Source organism: Lipotes vexillifer, unplaced genomic scaffold (genome assembly GCF_000442215.2).
Source record: "Lipotes vexillifer unplaced genomic scaffold, Lipotes_vexillifer_v1.1 scaffold647, whole genome shotgun sequence".
NCBI lineage: Eukaryota > Metazoa > Chordata > Mammalia > Artiodactyla > Lipotidae > Lipotes > Lipotes vexillifer.
Window position 1 is genome coordinate 1157217 of NW_006793865.1, and position 18708 is coordinate 1175924.

Below are 18708 nucleotides of genomic sequence, written 5' to 3' on the forward strand. Positions count from 1 at the left end.
GGCCTCTCCTGTTGCGGAGCACAGGCTCCGGACGCGCAGGCTCAGTGGCCATGGCTCACGGGCCCAGCCACTCCGCGGCATGTGGGATCCTCCCGGACCGGGGCACAAACCCGTGTCCCCTGCATCGGCAGGCGGACTCTCAACCACTGCGCCACCAGGGAAGCCCTCCATTGCCTTTTGATTATCACCTCACCTTAGCTACTCCCTGACTCCTTTGCCATTGACATAAGATGACATTAGTCACCCCACACTTTCTTTTCTGATGTTGTCATAGGCTGTTTGGAATTAAGCTTACCTAGGGGTTGTGGCCAGAGGAAGAAAGCTCAAAAGTTCTAATTACTCATATGTACCTTTCTCTAAAGCTTCTCTTTGTATTTTTTCAAAGTCTTCACAAACTGGAGGACTGCCCCCAGACTGCAGCAAGTGTTGTCATGGAGACTACAGCTTTCGAGGATACCAAGGCCCCCCTGGACCTCCTGGTCTCCCTGGCATTCCAGGTAAGGATGAGAGAGATACGTTGTTTCCAGTCTAATTTCAGACTATACCAAAACAGGAGCCAGGGGTGAAGCTCAGTGAGCTGGGATCACTTGTGCGTGATCCAAAGCTTATGCATGGAAAATCCCAAAGAGAGTTGGGTGGGGAACTGGGCTTATTGAGTTAATGAGGTGGAACTGTATAAACTATAGTATTTATTATCCATACTGCTTGCAGAATCCCACAGGCATTAGGCATGCTGGGGCCCCAGCTTACAGGCCAGGAGGCCCTTCCGCAGTGTGGAGTCTGGAACCACTGGAGCTGAACAGGTTTATACTCTTGTTTCAGTGTTTCTGCCACCGTGTGCTCCATCCAGTGCACTAGATCTAGGCTTCAGGGGGTTTGGGAAGTGAGAGTGGGAAGGAGAGGTTGCTGGTCTGGGTTTTAGTCATCTTCACAGTCTCTTTTACTGAGCTACACATCTTTCTGTCTGATTCTAGGTCTAGCTGAGTTTTTCTTCCCTTAACCCCCAGGTCCTTCCGTGCTCAGCTGTCTCTCAGTTGACCTTCATGCCTCTCTTGGACTCATGGGGACATTTTTGGGCTCCAGCACCATATGGTGGCACAGGGCATGCTGTAGAGCTCCACTGGGTCCCTCTAGTCCCACTGTTCAGCCATTTCTACTACTGAGTGGCACCCAAGACATGGATCATTTGGGGAACTTGCTAGTCTCCAGGGTCAGCCAAGGAAAGGGCGGCCCAGGTGCCCTCTGTCCCAGGACCTCCAAATCTATCTGGGGGTTTAACTGACTTTCTTGTCTCCAGGTCAATTCCTGGGGATAGAACATTTTCTCAGGGTTTGGCAAATGTCTGCTTGCTCTTCTCTGACTTACTCCCATTGATGTTAATATTTAACAAATAAGGTTTAATTTTTCTTAATACTTTTGAGTGGCTTGTCAAATGAAACCAAATATAGAATGAGAAAGTGCTCTGTTAGACTTTATGATCAGTAGCTTGGAATCTATGTCACTGAACATCAAGGACAGCGGGCAGCCCGTACAGTGATTACAGGTAGGGGACTTTCAGATCCCTCTAAAATCTTCTTAGGTCTAAACTCTTCTGAGGTCACAGGACAGGCTGGCCTTGGCTATGTGCTTCCCATCAGGAGCAGTTTTGTCATTAGCACATTAACTTGTAAACCCAGTCAAAGTTCATTAACCTGGAAGAATTGCAAGCTCGGTATGAAATCTGACCAAAGGTGGCACACAAAATAAACAACAAAAGGGCCTGTAATTCAACAAATATAAAAATAAAGGGAGAGGTGTAGAAATGATCTCTTAGCAAAGTAAAGTGAAGAGTTGAAATTATTATCCAAGTCTTGCTTTCAAGATCACTGTTATAATTTTTTATCAATGATTTTACTTTTCCTCCAGTTATAAAAGTAGTTCGTGTTCTTTGTAGAAAATTTCAAAAATGCAGAAAAGTGTATAGAATGACACAAAAATCATTTGTGCTTCATCCACTTAGAAAAAAATAAACCACTGCAAAATATTTTTATGCAATTTGTTCTAGTCTTTTTCCCCTTTGGATAAAACCTGTACATATTTTATATTATATTATATACATATATATACACATATACATAGTATCATGCTATCACTATTGATTGATTCATAACCTTTTTTATTTAAAAATATCATGCTATTAAATATTTTGCTTCAGCATTCTTTTTTTGTGACTATATAACATCATTTACTGGGAGGTACCATTTTTTAATTTAGCCCTTTCAGTATTGATGGACATTTAGGTGGTTTCAAATCTTTGCTCTTATAAAGGATGCTTTATAATGTCTCTATGCAATTTTTCATCCAAGTCTTGCTTTATAGGAAAAACAGGCTTTGGAGCCTGGAGCCTTAAGAGTATCTAAGGCTGTTTTCAGTGTCCCATTTAAAAGCGATCCCATCCAATGATGTCACCATGGCTGTGTTTGAGCTTGTTTCAGATGGTCCCCTTTTACAATTAAGTTTGTGCATTTTTGAAGAAAGGAGCTGCATTTGTATAAAAATAGATGGTGAGTATGAGTGACTGGGCTTTCTCATGTGATGATGTCCGGTTGTTTAAGGAAACCATGGAAACAATGGCAATAACGGAGCCACTGGCCACGAAGGGGCCAAAGGAGAGAAAGGAGACAAAGGTGATCTGGGGCCACGAGGGGAGCGTGGGCAGCATGGCCCCAAAGGAGAGAAGGGCTACCCGGGGATCCCACCAGAACTGCAGGTAAATCGTCTCGGCACGTCTCCAGATGACCCTCACTCAGGGTCCAGGGATCAGAAGGCTTGAGTCCTTCTACCTCCTCAGTGTTGAGTAAACCTGTCTCAATTTGTTCATCTCCACCACAGGGTGTTTGCAGAAGACCTATGCTGTCAAAGTGCTTTGAAATCATTCTTAGGGAGAAATGTACGAAGGGTGAAATTCAACACCCTCATTAGACCAAATTACAAAGCAACCCTGAAGGTCAGCTAATCTCCATTTTCCAAATGAGGAGACATGTTCAATAAAAAGGTTTTTGGCGACTCGAATATGTGAACTTTTAGAGGCATAAAATATTATTAAGTAAATATTTGACCATTCCATGTATTTATCAATTTTGTTACATTTGCATATTTAAATTACATATATGGATATTAATATACAAGTAATTCTATCAAATCAGTTTTCGTGGCATTAATTTTTATTAAAGCTTTTCTCATCAGTATCTTCTTTATTACTGGAGGCATTTTATTTTGAGTCATGAGACCATATTCATTTCAGCTTAAAGTTTTTTTAATTCATTTATGAGGCTATCATTGGACATTTTATCTCAAGCCCACTACCCACTTATCTGTTCTTTTTTTATATATAAATTTATTTATTTAGTTTTGGCTGCGTTGGGTCTTCATTGCTGTGTGTGGGCTTTCTCTAGTCGCAGAGAGCCGGGGCTACTCTTTGCTGCGCTGCGCGGGCTTCTCTTGTTGTGGAGCACAGGCTCTAGGTGCACGGGCTTCAGTAGTCGTGGCTCTCAAGCTCTAGAGCACGGGCTCAGTAGTTGTGGCCCACGGGCTTAGTTGCTCTGTGGCATGTGGGATCTTCCCGGACCAGGGATTGAAGCCGTGTCCCCTGCACTGGCATGCAGATTCTTAACCACTGAGCCACCAGGGAAGTCCCCCATTTATCTGTTCTTTATTTCTCTTTTAAGTGATCTTCAAAATTCTTGTTGTCAGTAACACCTAAAACTTGCAAATGTGAGATGTAAGGTTAGGTCACACCAAGAAAATTACTAAGTCTGGGTTATTTATTTATTTGTTTGGCTAATATTTTTAAGATGGGACTTCCAAGGGACTCCTATCAACATTGAAAACTAGCATTTTTTATTGCTTGTTTCTGGCTGGTATGTGTTCCTGAAACAGTAAATAGTGATTAAAATTAAGTAACTGAGAGAACATACTGATGGAATAAAATTCATATTTTAAGGCAAGACAAGAAAAATTTAAACATAATTTTTTCTCTGCCCATTTTGGCCTCCTCCCTCCCCTCTAGTGTGCATTGTGCATCTGCATTATGCATTAACCAGACCTCCCCAATGGCAGAAATAACTGCTCAACCATAAAGATCAATTTCTCTTCTTTTGACACCAGACGTGTAACTCCTTAGAAGATAACATTACTTACTTACAACCTTATTAATGTTACTAGCTATATTACTTGTGTTCTGCCTATTTTATAAGATTATTTTTTCTTTTATTACCAGTGTGTGACTGAGCTTCCAATAAAAATAATGATGACTAGGGGACTTGAAACAATTGACCAAATATATAGTTCTGTAAGATCAATGATTGTAATAGTGTAACTCGGGATATAGGAAGAAGCAAGAAGAGGGAGCCATTTCCTGGACCGTAACAGATTAGTAACACAGGTGGTCCAGAGGCTTTTGGCTACTGTTAACTGGGTCTGGTCCAGTAATAGCACATGAAGTGTCCTGTCAAGGAAATCCTCACCTGACCTGGGAATGCGCATTCCTAGTGCAGTGGGACAATTGGTCACAAAATGCCTCCCAAACCTTGGTTGAAATTAAGAACAAAAGGGAGAGGACTGTAAAATAAAGAATGTTGCCCACCATCCAGTTCTATAAGAACCAAGTCATTACCACTGCAGTCGCTGACCTACAATACACTGTGAAAGGAATTCAGGGTGAAGATCAGAATGAGACATTTTGTGCTCTGCGAAAATTGACAGCACTGGCCCTCAGACAGTTCAATCTTTTCAGGAGAGAAATTTATGAACCCAGTTTCTTGCATCTTACCATTACTTAGAAAAGCACTGAAACCATTAACTAAGATTATCTGCTCCTTGTGAATAGCAGTAACCTTCTACCAAGATGTGTGCTTGATTGCATGGACCCCTTCACCAAAATCACATATATAATGGTTTCTCCCCCTACCCCCACACCTCTTCAGAACGGTCCTCAGAGCTTTCTGAAAGACTGTCCCCTGGGTTATAATCCTCAGGTTGGCTCTAAATAAAATTTTCCAATTTCTGTCTTTGATTACTGATTAATATTTTCATGGACAATATACTATAACACGAGAAACTTTCAAAGAACTGTAAGGTACAGCAACTCTGAAGTATCAGTGGGGGAAAACCTTACCCTTTATTTGGGCACATGTGGTAGTTGTTTGACCTTGGATAAATTCCATCATTTTGGGGGGAATCAAGCTATTTTAAGGGTAAGCTAAGAGATCCTGTGTGTTACTCAACCTGCTTTTGTGGTTTCCTAAAGTCTTTTTTTTTCGTAACTTTTTAATGACTGCTGTTTAATAATTTTAGCAACCTGCGGTCTGTGTGCCAGTATAAATTTACAAAGAAAAGGAGACAGATGCCATCGCCCAGGTTATAGGTACCTAATAAGATGGATGGTTCTCAAAGCCAGAAACTAACCCAAATCTGTGAACGGTTATATGCTAGTTAAGGGGCCTTGTAGTAGCCAGTTTAATGGAGAACACCTGGGCAATTATTACATTTGCTCCATCAGCTTTTTTAACCCTAAAACCACATTATGGTCATTAGGGAGAACTACTTTCACATGTTTTGAAGGAGGCATTAAAGTGGAGACAAAGGGTTTCCCTGGTGGCGCAGTGGTTGAGAGTCCGCCTGCCGATACAGGGGACACGGGTTCGTGCCCAGGTCCGGGAAGATCCCACATGCCGCGGAGCGGCTGGGCCTGTGAGCCATGGCCGCTGAGCCTGCGCGTCCGGAGCCTGTGCTCCGCAACGGGAGAGGCCACAGCAGCGAGAGGCCTGCGTACCGCAAAAAACAAAAGACAAAAACAAAAACAGACACAAAAAAGTGGAGACAAGATCGGTCCTGGGCAGATTGTAACGGAGGGTGACTTCCGGCCCCTTCATCCCCATTTCTAAATCTCGTCCTCCGGTGTCACCCCTTCTTCCTCCTTCTGTGTCTGGTGCCCTCACACTGTCCTCTGACTGCCCCAATCCTTTCTGTGTTGATTCTCCCAGGCCTGCCTCCCTGTCCACACCCCAAGTCTTCCAGAACTTGAAATTATTTGCTCTCTCCTCTCTCACCCCTCTCCCTTAAAACTTCCATTAATCCAAGATGGATAATCCCAGCAAGTTAAAGAATTTATTGATCTAATTCGCACTCAGTTTCAATGACTCGTTTGGACAGGGGACTGGCATTGACTTTCAAATGTGACTCTCCAATGGTGGTACAATTTCCGAGTGTGGGCTATTCCCATACCACCAAGCAATTCTCGGATACCAGCTGGATGTCCTACAATTCAGCTCACTTCTGACACTTAAGAGCTCAGTCCTTCAAGACTGCCCCACACTTCCCCCACTTTAGGCACCAATCCAAGTTCAGGTTATCACCTGTGCTTCTGTCTTCCAGTGACCCCCCCCCCTTCCTTGGGTTTGATTAATTTACTAAAGCGGCTCACAGAAGCACTAAGAAACATTTTACTTACTTGCTCACCAATTTATTATAAAAGGATGTACCTGAAGCACAACCAGATGGAAGAGATGCATAGGGCAAGGTGTGGGGAAAGGGGACTGAGCTTCCACTCCCTATCTGAGAGCGCCACTCTCCCCAAATCTCCATGTGTTCACCAACTGGGAAACTCTCCAAAACTTGGAGTTTGGGTTTTTTTTTTTTATGCGGTATGCAGGCCTCTCACGGTTGTGATCTCTCCCGTTGCGGAGCACAGGGTCGGGACGCGCAGCCCCAGCGGCCATGGCTCACGGGCCCAGCAGCTCCGCTGCATGTGGGATCTTCCCCGACTGGGACACGAACCCATGTCTTTTAGCATTGGCAGACGGACTCTCAACCACTGCGCCACCAGGGAAGCCCTGTCCGGAGCGTTTTTATGTAGATTTCATTACTTATGCAAGAGTAATTAAATCACTAGCTATTGGTGTCTGATTCTCTGTCCAGCCCCTATCTCTCCTCTGCGGAGGTTTGGGGGCAGGGGCTGAGAAGGGGGGGATGGGGGAGGACTGAGAGTTCAAAGCTCTCTAATCACGTGGTTGGCTCCACAGGCAACCAGACCCTCCCGAGGGGTTTTTCCAAAGTTACCTCGTTAACATAACAAAAGACCCCTTGATTGCCCTCAACACTTAGGAAATTCTGAGGATTTTAGGAGTTCTCTGCCAGAACTGGGGGCGAATACTAAATATATATTTATTATAAATCATAATATCACAGGTGTTTTTTGGAGAAAATAACACAAGGCAAACAAAGTTAAAAAGCTGGCTGCCGGACTTTTCGGATCCTTTAGTATATGCTAATGGCCATTTAATAGCTATATGTGGAAGATTTCATCCAAATTTTCCAGTATTATATGATAATAGAATTTTAATATCTCAGAAAGCACTTTATTTTTTAAAACATCTTTATTGGGGTATAATTGCTTTACCATGGTGTGTTAGTTTCTGCTTTATAACAAAGTGAATCAGTTATACATATACAGATGTTCCCATATCTCTTCCCTCTTGCGTCTCCCTCCCTCCCACCCTCCCTATCCTACCCCTCCAGGTGGTCACAAAGCACCTGAGCTGTGCTATGCGGCTGCTTCCCACTAGCTATCTACCTTACGTTTGTTAGTGTATATATGTCACATGCCTCTCTCTCGCCCTTCCCCCTCCCCATATCCTCAAGTCCATTCTCTAGTAGGTCTGTATCTTTATTCCTGTCTTACCCCTAGGTTCTTCATGACATGTTTTTTTTCTTAAATTCCATATATATGTGTTAGCATACGGTATTTGTCTTTCTCTTTCTGACTTACTTCACTCTGTATGACAGACTCTAGGTCCATCCACCTCACTACAAATAGCTCAATTTCGTTTCTTTTTATGGCTGAGTAATATTCCATTGTATATATGTGCCACATCTTCTTTATCCATTCATCCGATCATGGGCACTTAGGTTGTTTCCATCTCCGGGCTATTGTAAATAGAGCTGCAATGGACATTTTGGTACATGACTCTTTGAATTTTGGTTTCAGAAAGCACTTTAAAGTCTAATGTTCATTGAAACACATGCTCAGAACTGTTGATATATACTTTTAGTGATGCATAGCATAAAAATGTTAGAAATCACCATGATTTATTTAATTTTTCTCTATAGATTAATGTTTAAATTATTTCCAATCTTGCTGTTACACATATTGGTGAAATAAACTTACTTGTAGCAAAACCTTATTTCTCTAAGATAAATTGCCTTTTAATTAACCACCAACTCTTTGCTTAGATTGCATTCATGGCTTCTCTGGCAACTCACTTCAGCAATCAGAACAGTGGGATTATCTTCAGCAGCGTCGAAACCAACATCGGAAATTTCTTCGATGTCATGACCGGTAGATTTGGGGCCCCAGTATCAGGTGAGAGGTAAAAGTAAATGACTGGATTAATCAGTTAAGCAACCAAGCGAAAGAAGGAAGGAAGTGGGGGAGGGAGGGAGGGAGGGAAGGAAGGGGGAGGGAACAAAGAAAGAAAGACCCTGAGGGAATTAAGATTTCTTTGTGATTCTGGTTAAAACATATATATATATGTGTGTGTGAAAAGACAGAGACATTTTAAAAAATGATGACGACCATGGGCTACTTAGATTATTAACTCATTCAAACTAACCAAATAAAGCTTAAGGGCATAGTTACCTCTGCCTTGAAAAGCCCTTATTCTCACAGTTTAAATGTATCATAACTGAGTTCATCCCCTCTCCTTTGCCACACCCCAAGTAAGGCCGTATCCTTTTTTTTTTTTAATTTTTTATTATTATTATTTTTAAAATAAATTTATTTATTTATTTTTGGCTGTGTTGGGTCTTCGTTTCTGTGCGTGGGCTTTCTCTGGTTGTGGCGAGCAGGGGCCACTCTTTTTTTTTTTTTTTGCAGTACGTGGGCCTCTCAGTGTTGTGGCCTCTCCCGTTGCGGAGCACAGGCTCCGGACGCGCAGGCTCAGAGGCCATGGCTCACGGGCCCAGCCACTCTGCGGCATGTGGGATCTTCCCGGACCGGGGCACGAACCCGTGTCCCCTGCATTGGCAGGCAGACTCTCAACCACTGCGCCACCAGGGAAGCCCGGGCAGGGGCCACTCTTCATCGCGGTGTGCAGGCCTCTCACTATCGCGGCCTCTCTTGTTACGGAGCACAGGCTCCAGACGCGCAGGCTCAGTAGTTGTGGCTCACGGGCCTATTTGCTCCGCGGCATGTGGGATCTTCCCAGACCAGGGCTCAAACCCGTGTCCCCTGCACTGGCAAGCAGATTCTCAACCACTGCACCACCAGGGAAGCCCCGTATCCTTTTTTAAAAACATTAAAAAAATTTTTTTTTGAGTACTTCTGTATTCATTTCCTATTGCTGCTGTAACAAATTACTACAAACTAGGCTTGAAACAACACAAAATTATTCTGTAACAGGTCTGGAGGTCAGTACTTCAGAATCAGTCTAACCGGGCTAAAGTCCAGGTATGGGCAGTGCTTGTTCCTCTGGAGAGCTCTAGGGCCTTGCCTCTTCCAACTTTTAGAGGCTGTCACCATTCCCTGCCTATTGGCCACATCACCTCAATCTCTGCTTCCACTGTCACATCACTTTGTCTTCTCAGATTCTCACCTCCTTGGCTCTTTTATAGGGACAGAGTGATTACCCTGGGCCTGCCTGGATAATCCAGGATAATCTCCCCATCTCAAAACCTTGAATTTAATCACCCTTGCAAAATCTCTTTTGCCATATAAGGGAACAGTCACAGATCTTGGGGATTTTAGGACGTGAGCATACATGGGGGCCATTATTCAGTCCCCAACAACTTTCTTACTCTCTAGTGCCACAAGCTGTTTCAAGCTCATATTGCATTTTCGCCTGTCCTAGCTCTGGAAATACCCATTTCCCCAAGGAGTCCTGGTTCCTTTCATTGGAGAGTAGTATTTAGAAACCAAGACTTGGGTGCTAAATGTACTCATCGCTATTAGGAGGTCACTGCTTCTGGGTCCTGCCAATGGACAGAGTTAGGAAATACACATGTATACTAATCATGCATGCATACATATCTGTATTTTCCTACTATCTATCTATCTATGTTGTGTGTTAAAAAACAAACAAAAAAACATGAGTTCATTCTGATACAATCTATCTATATTGTGTGTTAAAAAACAAACGAAAAAACATGAGTTCATTCTGATACATCTGACTCAAATCCAGCACCACTGAGTTCATCCTAGCATCCTCTTTATTTATCTGTAACTTCTTTCTTTGACAATGTGAACCCTGGCTCTCTTAATCTATAATATATTTACTTATTTGTTGAACCTTAGTATACAAATAAAGTAGTTAAAAAATTGCAAACCCGTGTGCCATGAGAAACAAAGTTACCAACTAGGGTGTAATGTTTGTGTCCAATTTTTTTATTTTTACCGTCCAGTCAAAACACTGTCTTTAAAAGCCCTTAGATCATCCTTTTCCCCCATGCCCTTCAGTTCTGTTACTTCATTCATTTGTAACACAGTTAGATTCATTTGTCATAATCTCATCTTGAGTTTCTCATATTCTAGCTGAGCTTTTAAAACTCTGCAAGGAGCAAAATTTACTCTTTGTGGTGTACAGCTGCTCTATGGGTTTTGACGAGTGCATAGAGATATATCTCCACCGCATAGTATCAAATGGAACAGTTCTTTCATCCCCCAAATTCCCTTGTGCTATCCCTTGGTAGTCAACCCCTGTGTACTCCAACCCCTGACAATGACTGACTGGTTTTCCAACCTTAGAATTCCAAAATGTCATATAAATGGAATTTTACAATATATACAATATGTCTCTTAGCAAAATTCATTTAATGTTTACACATGTCTATGTATGAATCAATAGTGTTTTCCTTTTTCTTGCTATGTAGTGTTCCGTTGAGTGGATGTATCAGTTTGTTTATCCACTCATGAGTTAAAAGACATTTAGACTATTGGTGAATTGACCCTTTATCATTATATAATGTTTCTCTCTATCCTTGAAAATATTTCTGAAGTCTCCTATGTTTAGTATATTATAGCTTCCCCAGCTTTCTTTTGGATAGTGTTTTATATATCTATATCTATATCTATATCTATATATATATCTCAAATATTACAAATAAGCCAATCAATGAGCTTATTCTGTCTTCCACCTTCTCTCTTTCTTAATTTTTAACTTTTGGTGGTTGAATCATTTATACATTGTCAAGGTATAAAACAATTACATGTTAGTTTGTCAACATTATCCCCTCCTATGATTTGGACTTATCTTGCAGTTAAATATATTCAATGTTCACCACTAGTCATTTTGCCAGTCTCCCAGACATCTCTTTATTAGCTAAACTTTATCTTTAATTTTCTCAAGAAAGCTTATGCCATCAGTATTCCCTGAGACTTTACATGCTCTAAACTGTTATAACCTTGGCTGCAAATAAAAACCTTGGCTTTTTTTTTTTTTTGGTCCTCTTTTCTGGCATTTGGTCTGGAGACCTCTGACATAAGTTTGAGTTTTTTCATCTTATAAGTGACAGTCTTTCTGCTTGACTTCCCAAAGAATTCCTTCTCTATCTTCAAAGTCCAGTGAGTTTTCTAGAAGAAGTGTTCATCATTCTGGGTCAAATTTTCCTGCTGTGTCCTTTCAATATGTGTGTGTAAGCCTTCTTTTTGTCTGGGAAAGCTTCTTTGAATTATATTTTAAAACATAAATAAAGTTTTTTCTTCTCGTTGTACTAAGGTGAGGTGGCATTGGGAGCAGTCTGACTTGTGTTAGGAAATTAGGCAAACAGGATATATTGTCTATAGAATATTTAAAAACTGTAATAAAGTCAATTAAAGTTAGCTAGATTTTTTTATTAGCATCATAGACCAGCAGTTCTAATCATGTCAGAGATAAAATACTCCTCCCCTGTGGGGTGGACTGCTCACAAGCATCCCCCTGACCCCCTCCCCTGCACCTTAGTACACCACTGGTTAACTTTTTTAAGAACTCCAAGTATACTTTATTTGTTTTGTTTTTAACTTTTCTTAGTCTGATTGCATCTTCTAGGGGTTAATTATCCTTTTTGCTTCTTCCAATTTCTTCTGTCTTGTTTCTGTGATACTCTTTTTTTTTTTTTTTAAACGTTTTCTGTGTTTTACATTAGTCATGATGTCCTGGTTTTCAGTTCCTCCTCTTGTCTGGTCATTTCTACCATGGGTTTCTGCATTCTGTTTTACAATGTTCTTTCATAGAGGGATTTGCTTCATTAATATATTTCAAACCCATGATGGAATCTTTGCTTACATTTTTCATCTACCACATGATAAAATCTCTTCTTGGTGAGTAATTTTTGTTCTTTTCTACTTTCTAAAATTAACTGATGGTTGAAGAATTTTCCTAGATCAGCTCTATGCAGTAGTTTCTTGGGGAAGGGGAGGGACCCCAGCACACTTCCAGACTTGGTGGCTTGGTGGTTCCTACCTTGCTGCCAGGGGACTCCCCATTTCTTTGTTTTCTTTCTTCCTTTTCTTTTCTTTTTTTTTTTTTTAATATGGAATGCTTCACAAATTTGCATGTCATCCTTGCACACGGGCCATGCTAATCTCTGTATCGTTACAATTTTAGTGTATGTGCTGCCGAAGCGAGCACTCTACACTTCTTTTTTGACTGCCCCGCAGGGCTGGCCAGATATTACTTCCTCTACCAGGGATCGAACCTGTGCTCCTGCAGTGGAAGCACAGAGTACTAACCACTGGACCGCCAGGGAAGCCCCGCCACTTCTTTTAACTACAGCCGCTTTGTGTGTTTTCTCTGTGTGGCCACACTTCTCTGTCTCCCCAGACTGCGCTGGCTCTAGGAAAACTTCTAAAACCAGCCTTGCACTTGCCAGTTCCTTTGCCTTTAGAAGCCTTATATTTGCTGGCAGATTCTGAGATCTGCCACTGCAGGATGGCTTTCCACACTTTCTGTACTTTATCTAGCAACCTTCTCCCCAAACATAACTTTTGCTTCATCTCAGCCCTGCTCACAGGAGCTTCTTTTCAGCATCTGTATTTCAGAGTGGCCCTTCTGCATCAGGGAGTGTGTTTTTCTGGGCACTGTTTGAGATCTGCTGCCACTTGGCTTCCTCAAAACTCCTTGCCCTCCATGTTGACTCCCCGTGACTCTGCCTGCTGTCAGTGACATGTGACAGCACTTAACTGATATTTTAAGTTTATTGATTTGTTTTCAGTCTCCTAATTTTGCAGAGAATGGATACTTTTTTGGTGTTTGCTGTCAGTTTTCCTTGTCTCTGTATATGGTATTGAGAAGGAAAAAAAAAAGAAAATTCGGATGGGTGCAATGGCCATGTTAGATTTGTCACAAATGCTTTCTTTTTTTCAAATTTATTGGTTGTGTTGGGTCTTCGTTGCTGCGTGCGGGCTTTCTCTAGTTGCGGCGAGAGGGGGCTACTCCTCATTTCAGTGCACAGGCCTCTCATTGCGGTGGCTTCTCTTTGCTGCAGATCACGGTCTCTAGGTGTGCAGGTTTCAGTGGCTGTGGCACGTGGGCTCAGTAGCTGTGGCTTGTGGGCCCTAGAGCACAGGCTCAGTAGTTGTGGCACATAGGCTTAGTTGCTCCACGTCATGTGGGATCTTCCCAGACCAGGGCTCAAATCCGTGTCCCCTGCATTGGCAGGCAGATTCTTAACCACTGTGCCACCAGGGAAGTCCTGTCACAAATGCTTTTAATGTGTGCCTTGATTTATTTTTCTACCCAGCTGAGGTCAGAAATGAGCTGACATACGAAGTGATAGATGCAATCTTTCATCATGCTTCAATCAGCTTTAAATCTTCTTATGTGATCTTCTGTTCTGAAGGCTTATGTTATGATTTTCCTATAACTATTTTGTTAAACACTGTCTGTGCCACAAATTACATAGGTGCATAGATATGCCCAATGAATGCTTCCATTGCTTTCAATGGCTTTATAATTGAAGCTCAAGGATTTAGTTGTTTTTCAGAATTCTCTTGGGCTGGACATAATTCAGACAATAACAACCATCATTTGACTCCCACTTTACTGTTTAAACCTCATCCAATAGATTATAAAATGACCTTTTCATACTTCTTAACTCTGGGAGTGATGGGACAGAGAAGGCTGAATTTTACAATTATGTAGCACAAAGACCTGAAAAACAGAGTTCAAATGTATTATCTCTGGTTTTAGTACCTTCCCTTGCAGACCAAAGCCACGTGTGGATATAATATAGATTCACTTTTGTATTATATTTCCAACTCTATAGTCATTTCATTTATTTACCATTTGGTTTCTTAGTCTTTCTAAAATGCTTCTACATCTATTTTTTATAATAGTCATTTTTTCCAGGAAAAGTAATATCTTTTTCTGTCATTTTGTTATTATTATTATTATATTTTATTTTTGGCTGCATTGGGTCTTCGTTGCTGTACACAGGCTTTCTCTAGTTGTGGCATGTGGGCTTCTCATTGCAGTGGCTACTCTTGTTGCGGACCATGGGCTCTAGGCCGGCGGGCTTCAGTAGTTGTGGCTTAGTTGCTCTGTGGCATGTGGGATCTTCCTGGACTAGGGCTCAAACCTGTGTCCCCTGCATTAGCAGGCTGATTCTTCACCACTGTGCCACCAGGGAAGTCCCTTTTTCTGTCATTTTGATTGCCACTTTATCTTCTTGAGGCATTGAAAATTGTTGTGTGTGCATGTAATAAGAAGTTTTGTAAAATGTGAAAAACTGCACACATATAAATTACTTTCTTTGAGTCTCTAATTTCTATCTGCCTTTACTTTTCATCTGTGGACCAATCTTTAGGCATATGAATGAACATGACTTATTTTGATACCATATCTTTTATTCTCAGCACATTGAATATGCAAGCCTGACACTAAATTAAGCATAATCATACATCATTTTTTTTTTTTTTTTTTTTTTTTTGGGTACGAGCCCAGTAGGACACCCCCATGACCTGCCAAGCCCAAAGGACAGGAGTGTTACCATGTCCTGTCCCTTGAACAGTGCCAACACTTGGGTATCTGCTGTCTCTCGTTTCCAGGACGCCTTTTTTTTGCGGTACGCGGGCCTCTCACTGTTGTGGCCTCTCCCGTTGCGGAGCACAGGCTCCGGACGCGCAGGCTGAGCGGCCATGGCTCATGGGCCTATCCGCTCCGCGGCATGTGGGATCTTCCTGGACTGAGGCACGAACCCATGTCCCCTGCATCGGCAGGCAGACTCTCAACCACTGCGCCACCAGGGAAGCCCAATCATACATCTTTATTTGGTTCCACTTGACTCAGAGGCAGATGGATCAACATGGTAGCCTTAGAGCTTCTATTTTACTTGATTGCACCTTTGGAAAACAGCATAGAACTATGTGGTGCTTTTTTTTTTTTTTTTTAAGATGTTTCTGGGTTTTTCTTTTACAAAGTCTACTATGGTCTGACTGTGTCCCCCTGAAACTCACATGTTGAAAGCCTGATGCCCAAGGTGATGGAATTAGGTGACTAGATCACATGAACTCCCATGAATGGGATTAGTGCCCTCATAGAAGAGGTCCCACAGAGCTCCCTAGCCCATTCTGCCATGTAAGGACACAACCAGAAATCTGTGACCTGGAAGAGGGCCTTCACCTGGTCTTGGAATTCCAGTCTCCAGAGCTGTAAGAAATACATTTTTGTTATTTATGAGCTACTCAGTCTATTGTATTTTGTTATAGCAGCTCAAATAGATTAAGACAAGGCCATTAGTTTAAAAATGTAGCATGGAAATCAATAAGAGTTTGATGATTTATATTCATTCATCTTTCAAAAATGCACTCTCAAAACCAAGATCGTTTAGAGTTAGGAAGATTTTCCTTTTCACTCATCTCTCTACTGTTGGATTCTTCTTAATCTTTCAGTGAAGGTATTTTCTACACTGGCATTTAAAGTGTATCAGGTATATTAAGTTACTTTCAATTAGGAGCCCTAGACTCCTAAAAGAAAACTAACATATTTTAAAATATGTTGGTGTTATTTTAATGAAAAGGATTCATATTTTTAGTAGCAAGGTCATGCTGCTGAGTCAAAGTTGAATCTTTCTATTTATTGTACATAATTTCACCTACTTACAATGAATAACATGAGAAATTGCTGGAGCTATTAGAACTGATGAACATTTCACCATGCTACAGTACTTTCTTATCTTTGACTAATGACAATGTTGCACTTGGGTCATTTTGTTAGGCCACAGAAGACCATGGGTGCCTCCATGCAGGGCTCTCTACTTTGTCCATATGCGTCCTGAGGAAGGTGTGAATGATGGTTAATCTAAACCTAGGGATGGGTTTCTATACTTTGCGCTTTGTTAGGGGCAAGGAGAGGCCATGAGATACAGCCAAATCCTGCCTTTAAAGACTTTATATTCTTGTTAGGGAAACATGGTCTACACACTGAGAAAGTCTCAATGTGTAAAGCAGTTTGAAGGTTAAGGGACACTCATAGAAATAAAGGCCAAGAAGAACCTACATACCACGTAGAATAGCAACAAAAGAAGTGTGAAGTCATGTGACATATCTCCCCGCTATCTCCCCGTCCTCAAGGTACAATAGTTAATATAAATGTGGATAAATATCGGCCTCTTTCAGGTGTGTATTTCTTCACCTTCAGCATGATGAAGCATGAGGACGTTGAGGAAGTGTATGTGTACCTCATGCACAATGGCAACACGGTCTTCAGCATGTACAGGTGAGTGGCCTTTTCTATCATAGGTATCCATTCTGCCATTGTTCGCTCAAAGGATGGCCAATGCCAGCAGGTATACAGGAATCAACAGAGACTGGCATAAACCTTGTTGTCGTTGAGACCTCCCATGTACAATATACGGCCAGATTATCATTACTGTTTGGGAAGCAGTGAATCTGATAAACTTGGGCATAAGCAGGTTGATAAGAGGTCTTGAACTAATTACTAGCAACACTCCCCATAACTAATCATTTGTATTCTTTTCTCAACTCATTCTTTCTTTCCTTCCCTCTCAGTCTTTTCTTCTTCTTTCCTACTCTCCGCCCCCTTTGCCTAGAGTTTAGCCCTTTGGTGGCCTTCTCTATCATCCCTGGAGCTGGCAGTTCAAGAGTTGGGAGTTGGTTTCCTTCTTTAGGCACTGTTGTGGCTCTGATGTTTACCTTAGCAAGCTGGCCCTTAGGCACCTTGGAAAAAAGTTCATTTAAAAAAGAAATATTGCAATTTGCTCTGATATAAGCTTAAGATGTAGGGAAGAGAGGCCAACACCTTTCCCATAATTAAATAAATGGGTAAGGTATTGTGAAACTCTGTGAAAAACTTCGTGGTTGTTATCTTTTCTCGGTTATTTTTGATGACTTGTGGGGATTGCCATATTTTTTTCTTCTGGACCCTGGCCTCTAGTAAGAGGCTTTGAAAAGCCAAAAGAGAAAAAGATGAGTTAGGTAGGTGAAATGCTGCAACAAAGAGATCCAGAATATTGTGGCTCGAACACACTAGAACTCAATTTTTCTTGGCCGGTTTCAGGTTGGGGAGGGATGGGGTGGAAAGGGTGGAGGAGGGAATTGTGTGGAGTTTGGAAGGAGGGTTGCTCCACCAGGTTTTTGAGGGATGTGGGCTGGTGAAAACATTTCTGCCATCTATAAAACTGACTCCCGAATTCTCACATCATTGTCATTGCCACAGTCAGAAGGAGGAAAGGACAAGCTTGTGGACATTTTTATGCATCAGGCATTCTATTCCAAGTCATCACGTTTTCCTAAATGTTTTGCTCTAGCATGACAGGGATCTCCAACTTTCAAGCCCACAATATCTGTTTCCTCACTGCTCTCTGCCTGACCATGAGCCGATGAAACATGTTTTAGTTTGCGTTATCGCGGCACCCTTCTTTAGAACCAAATTCTAAATTAGCTAAGGTGGACTGAACTGCTATAACATTGGTCCAAGGGGCTCGAACATGATAGAAATTCCTTTTCTTCTCATGGCACAGTCTTCAAACACTCGGGCTTCGACAGATGGCTTCCATGGTCATGCTGGTCATTGTCATTAGCATTCCACACAGTCATAATGAGGAAGGAGCAGGGGGGCTGTTTGTGAGAGCTGTATTGGTGAATCCTATATATAAGTGGCACATGTCATTTCTGTTCACATGTCATTTAGAGAATTTAATCCCAGGACTATGCGTAATTGTATGAGACTCCGGAAGAGAAGGGAGGACAGATTTTGGTAAAGAGCTGGCTGTTTTCTGCAAAGACTTAAGTAGTTGGTGCCTTTATTTCTTTCTAGTTATGAAACAAAGGGGAAATCAGATACATCCAGCAACCATGCAGTGCTGAAGCTGGCCAAAGGGGATGAGGTTTGGCTGAGAATGGGCAACGGCGCTCTTCACGGGGACCACCAGCGCTTCTCCACTTTTGCAGGCTTCCTGCTCTTTGAAACTAAGTAAAAGTGTGAATAGACCAGCTCAACTTTTGGGAAGACTTATAGCTGAGCTGGTATTGTCATGATGAGGGACTTTAGATTTGATGGTTCTACATGTTGTATTAAAAATTTTTTTTATTGGTTACATTGCTAATCATCATCAGGTACATCAGTAATGAGGGATGACTCAGGAGCTCAGAAGAATAAACCACAAAACAGTCTTCCCAAGTGACCTTGACTAATATACCCAGCAACCTTTATCACTCTTTCCTAGGCACCTAAA

General features: G+C 41.8%; 1 protein-coding gene across 2 annotated transcripts in view; it reads left to right on the forward strand.

Moving 5' to 3' along the window:
* Window positions 1-18708, forward strand: part of C1QTNF3 (C1q and TNF related 3) — a 28250-nt gene extending 9542 nt beyond the window's left edge. Inside the window, exons 2-6 of one of the 2 annotated variants that reach the window (XM_007466835.1) lie at window positions 386-497; window positions 2595-2749; window positions 8272-8401; window positions 16631-16730; window positions 18291-18708. In XM_007466835.1, the coding sequence (XP_007466897.1) occupies window positions 386-497; window positions 2595-2749; window positions 8272-8401; window positions 16631-16730; window positions 18291-18450 (657 nt within the window). In that variant the 3' untranslated portion in view covers window positions 18451-18708. The remainder of the gene's footprint in view (window positions 1-385; window positions 498-2594; window positions 2750-8271; window positions 8402-16630; window positions 16731-18290) is intronic. The other variant, XM_007466836.1, reaches the window with a different exon arrangement.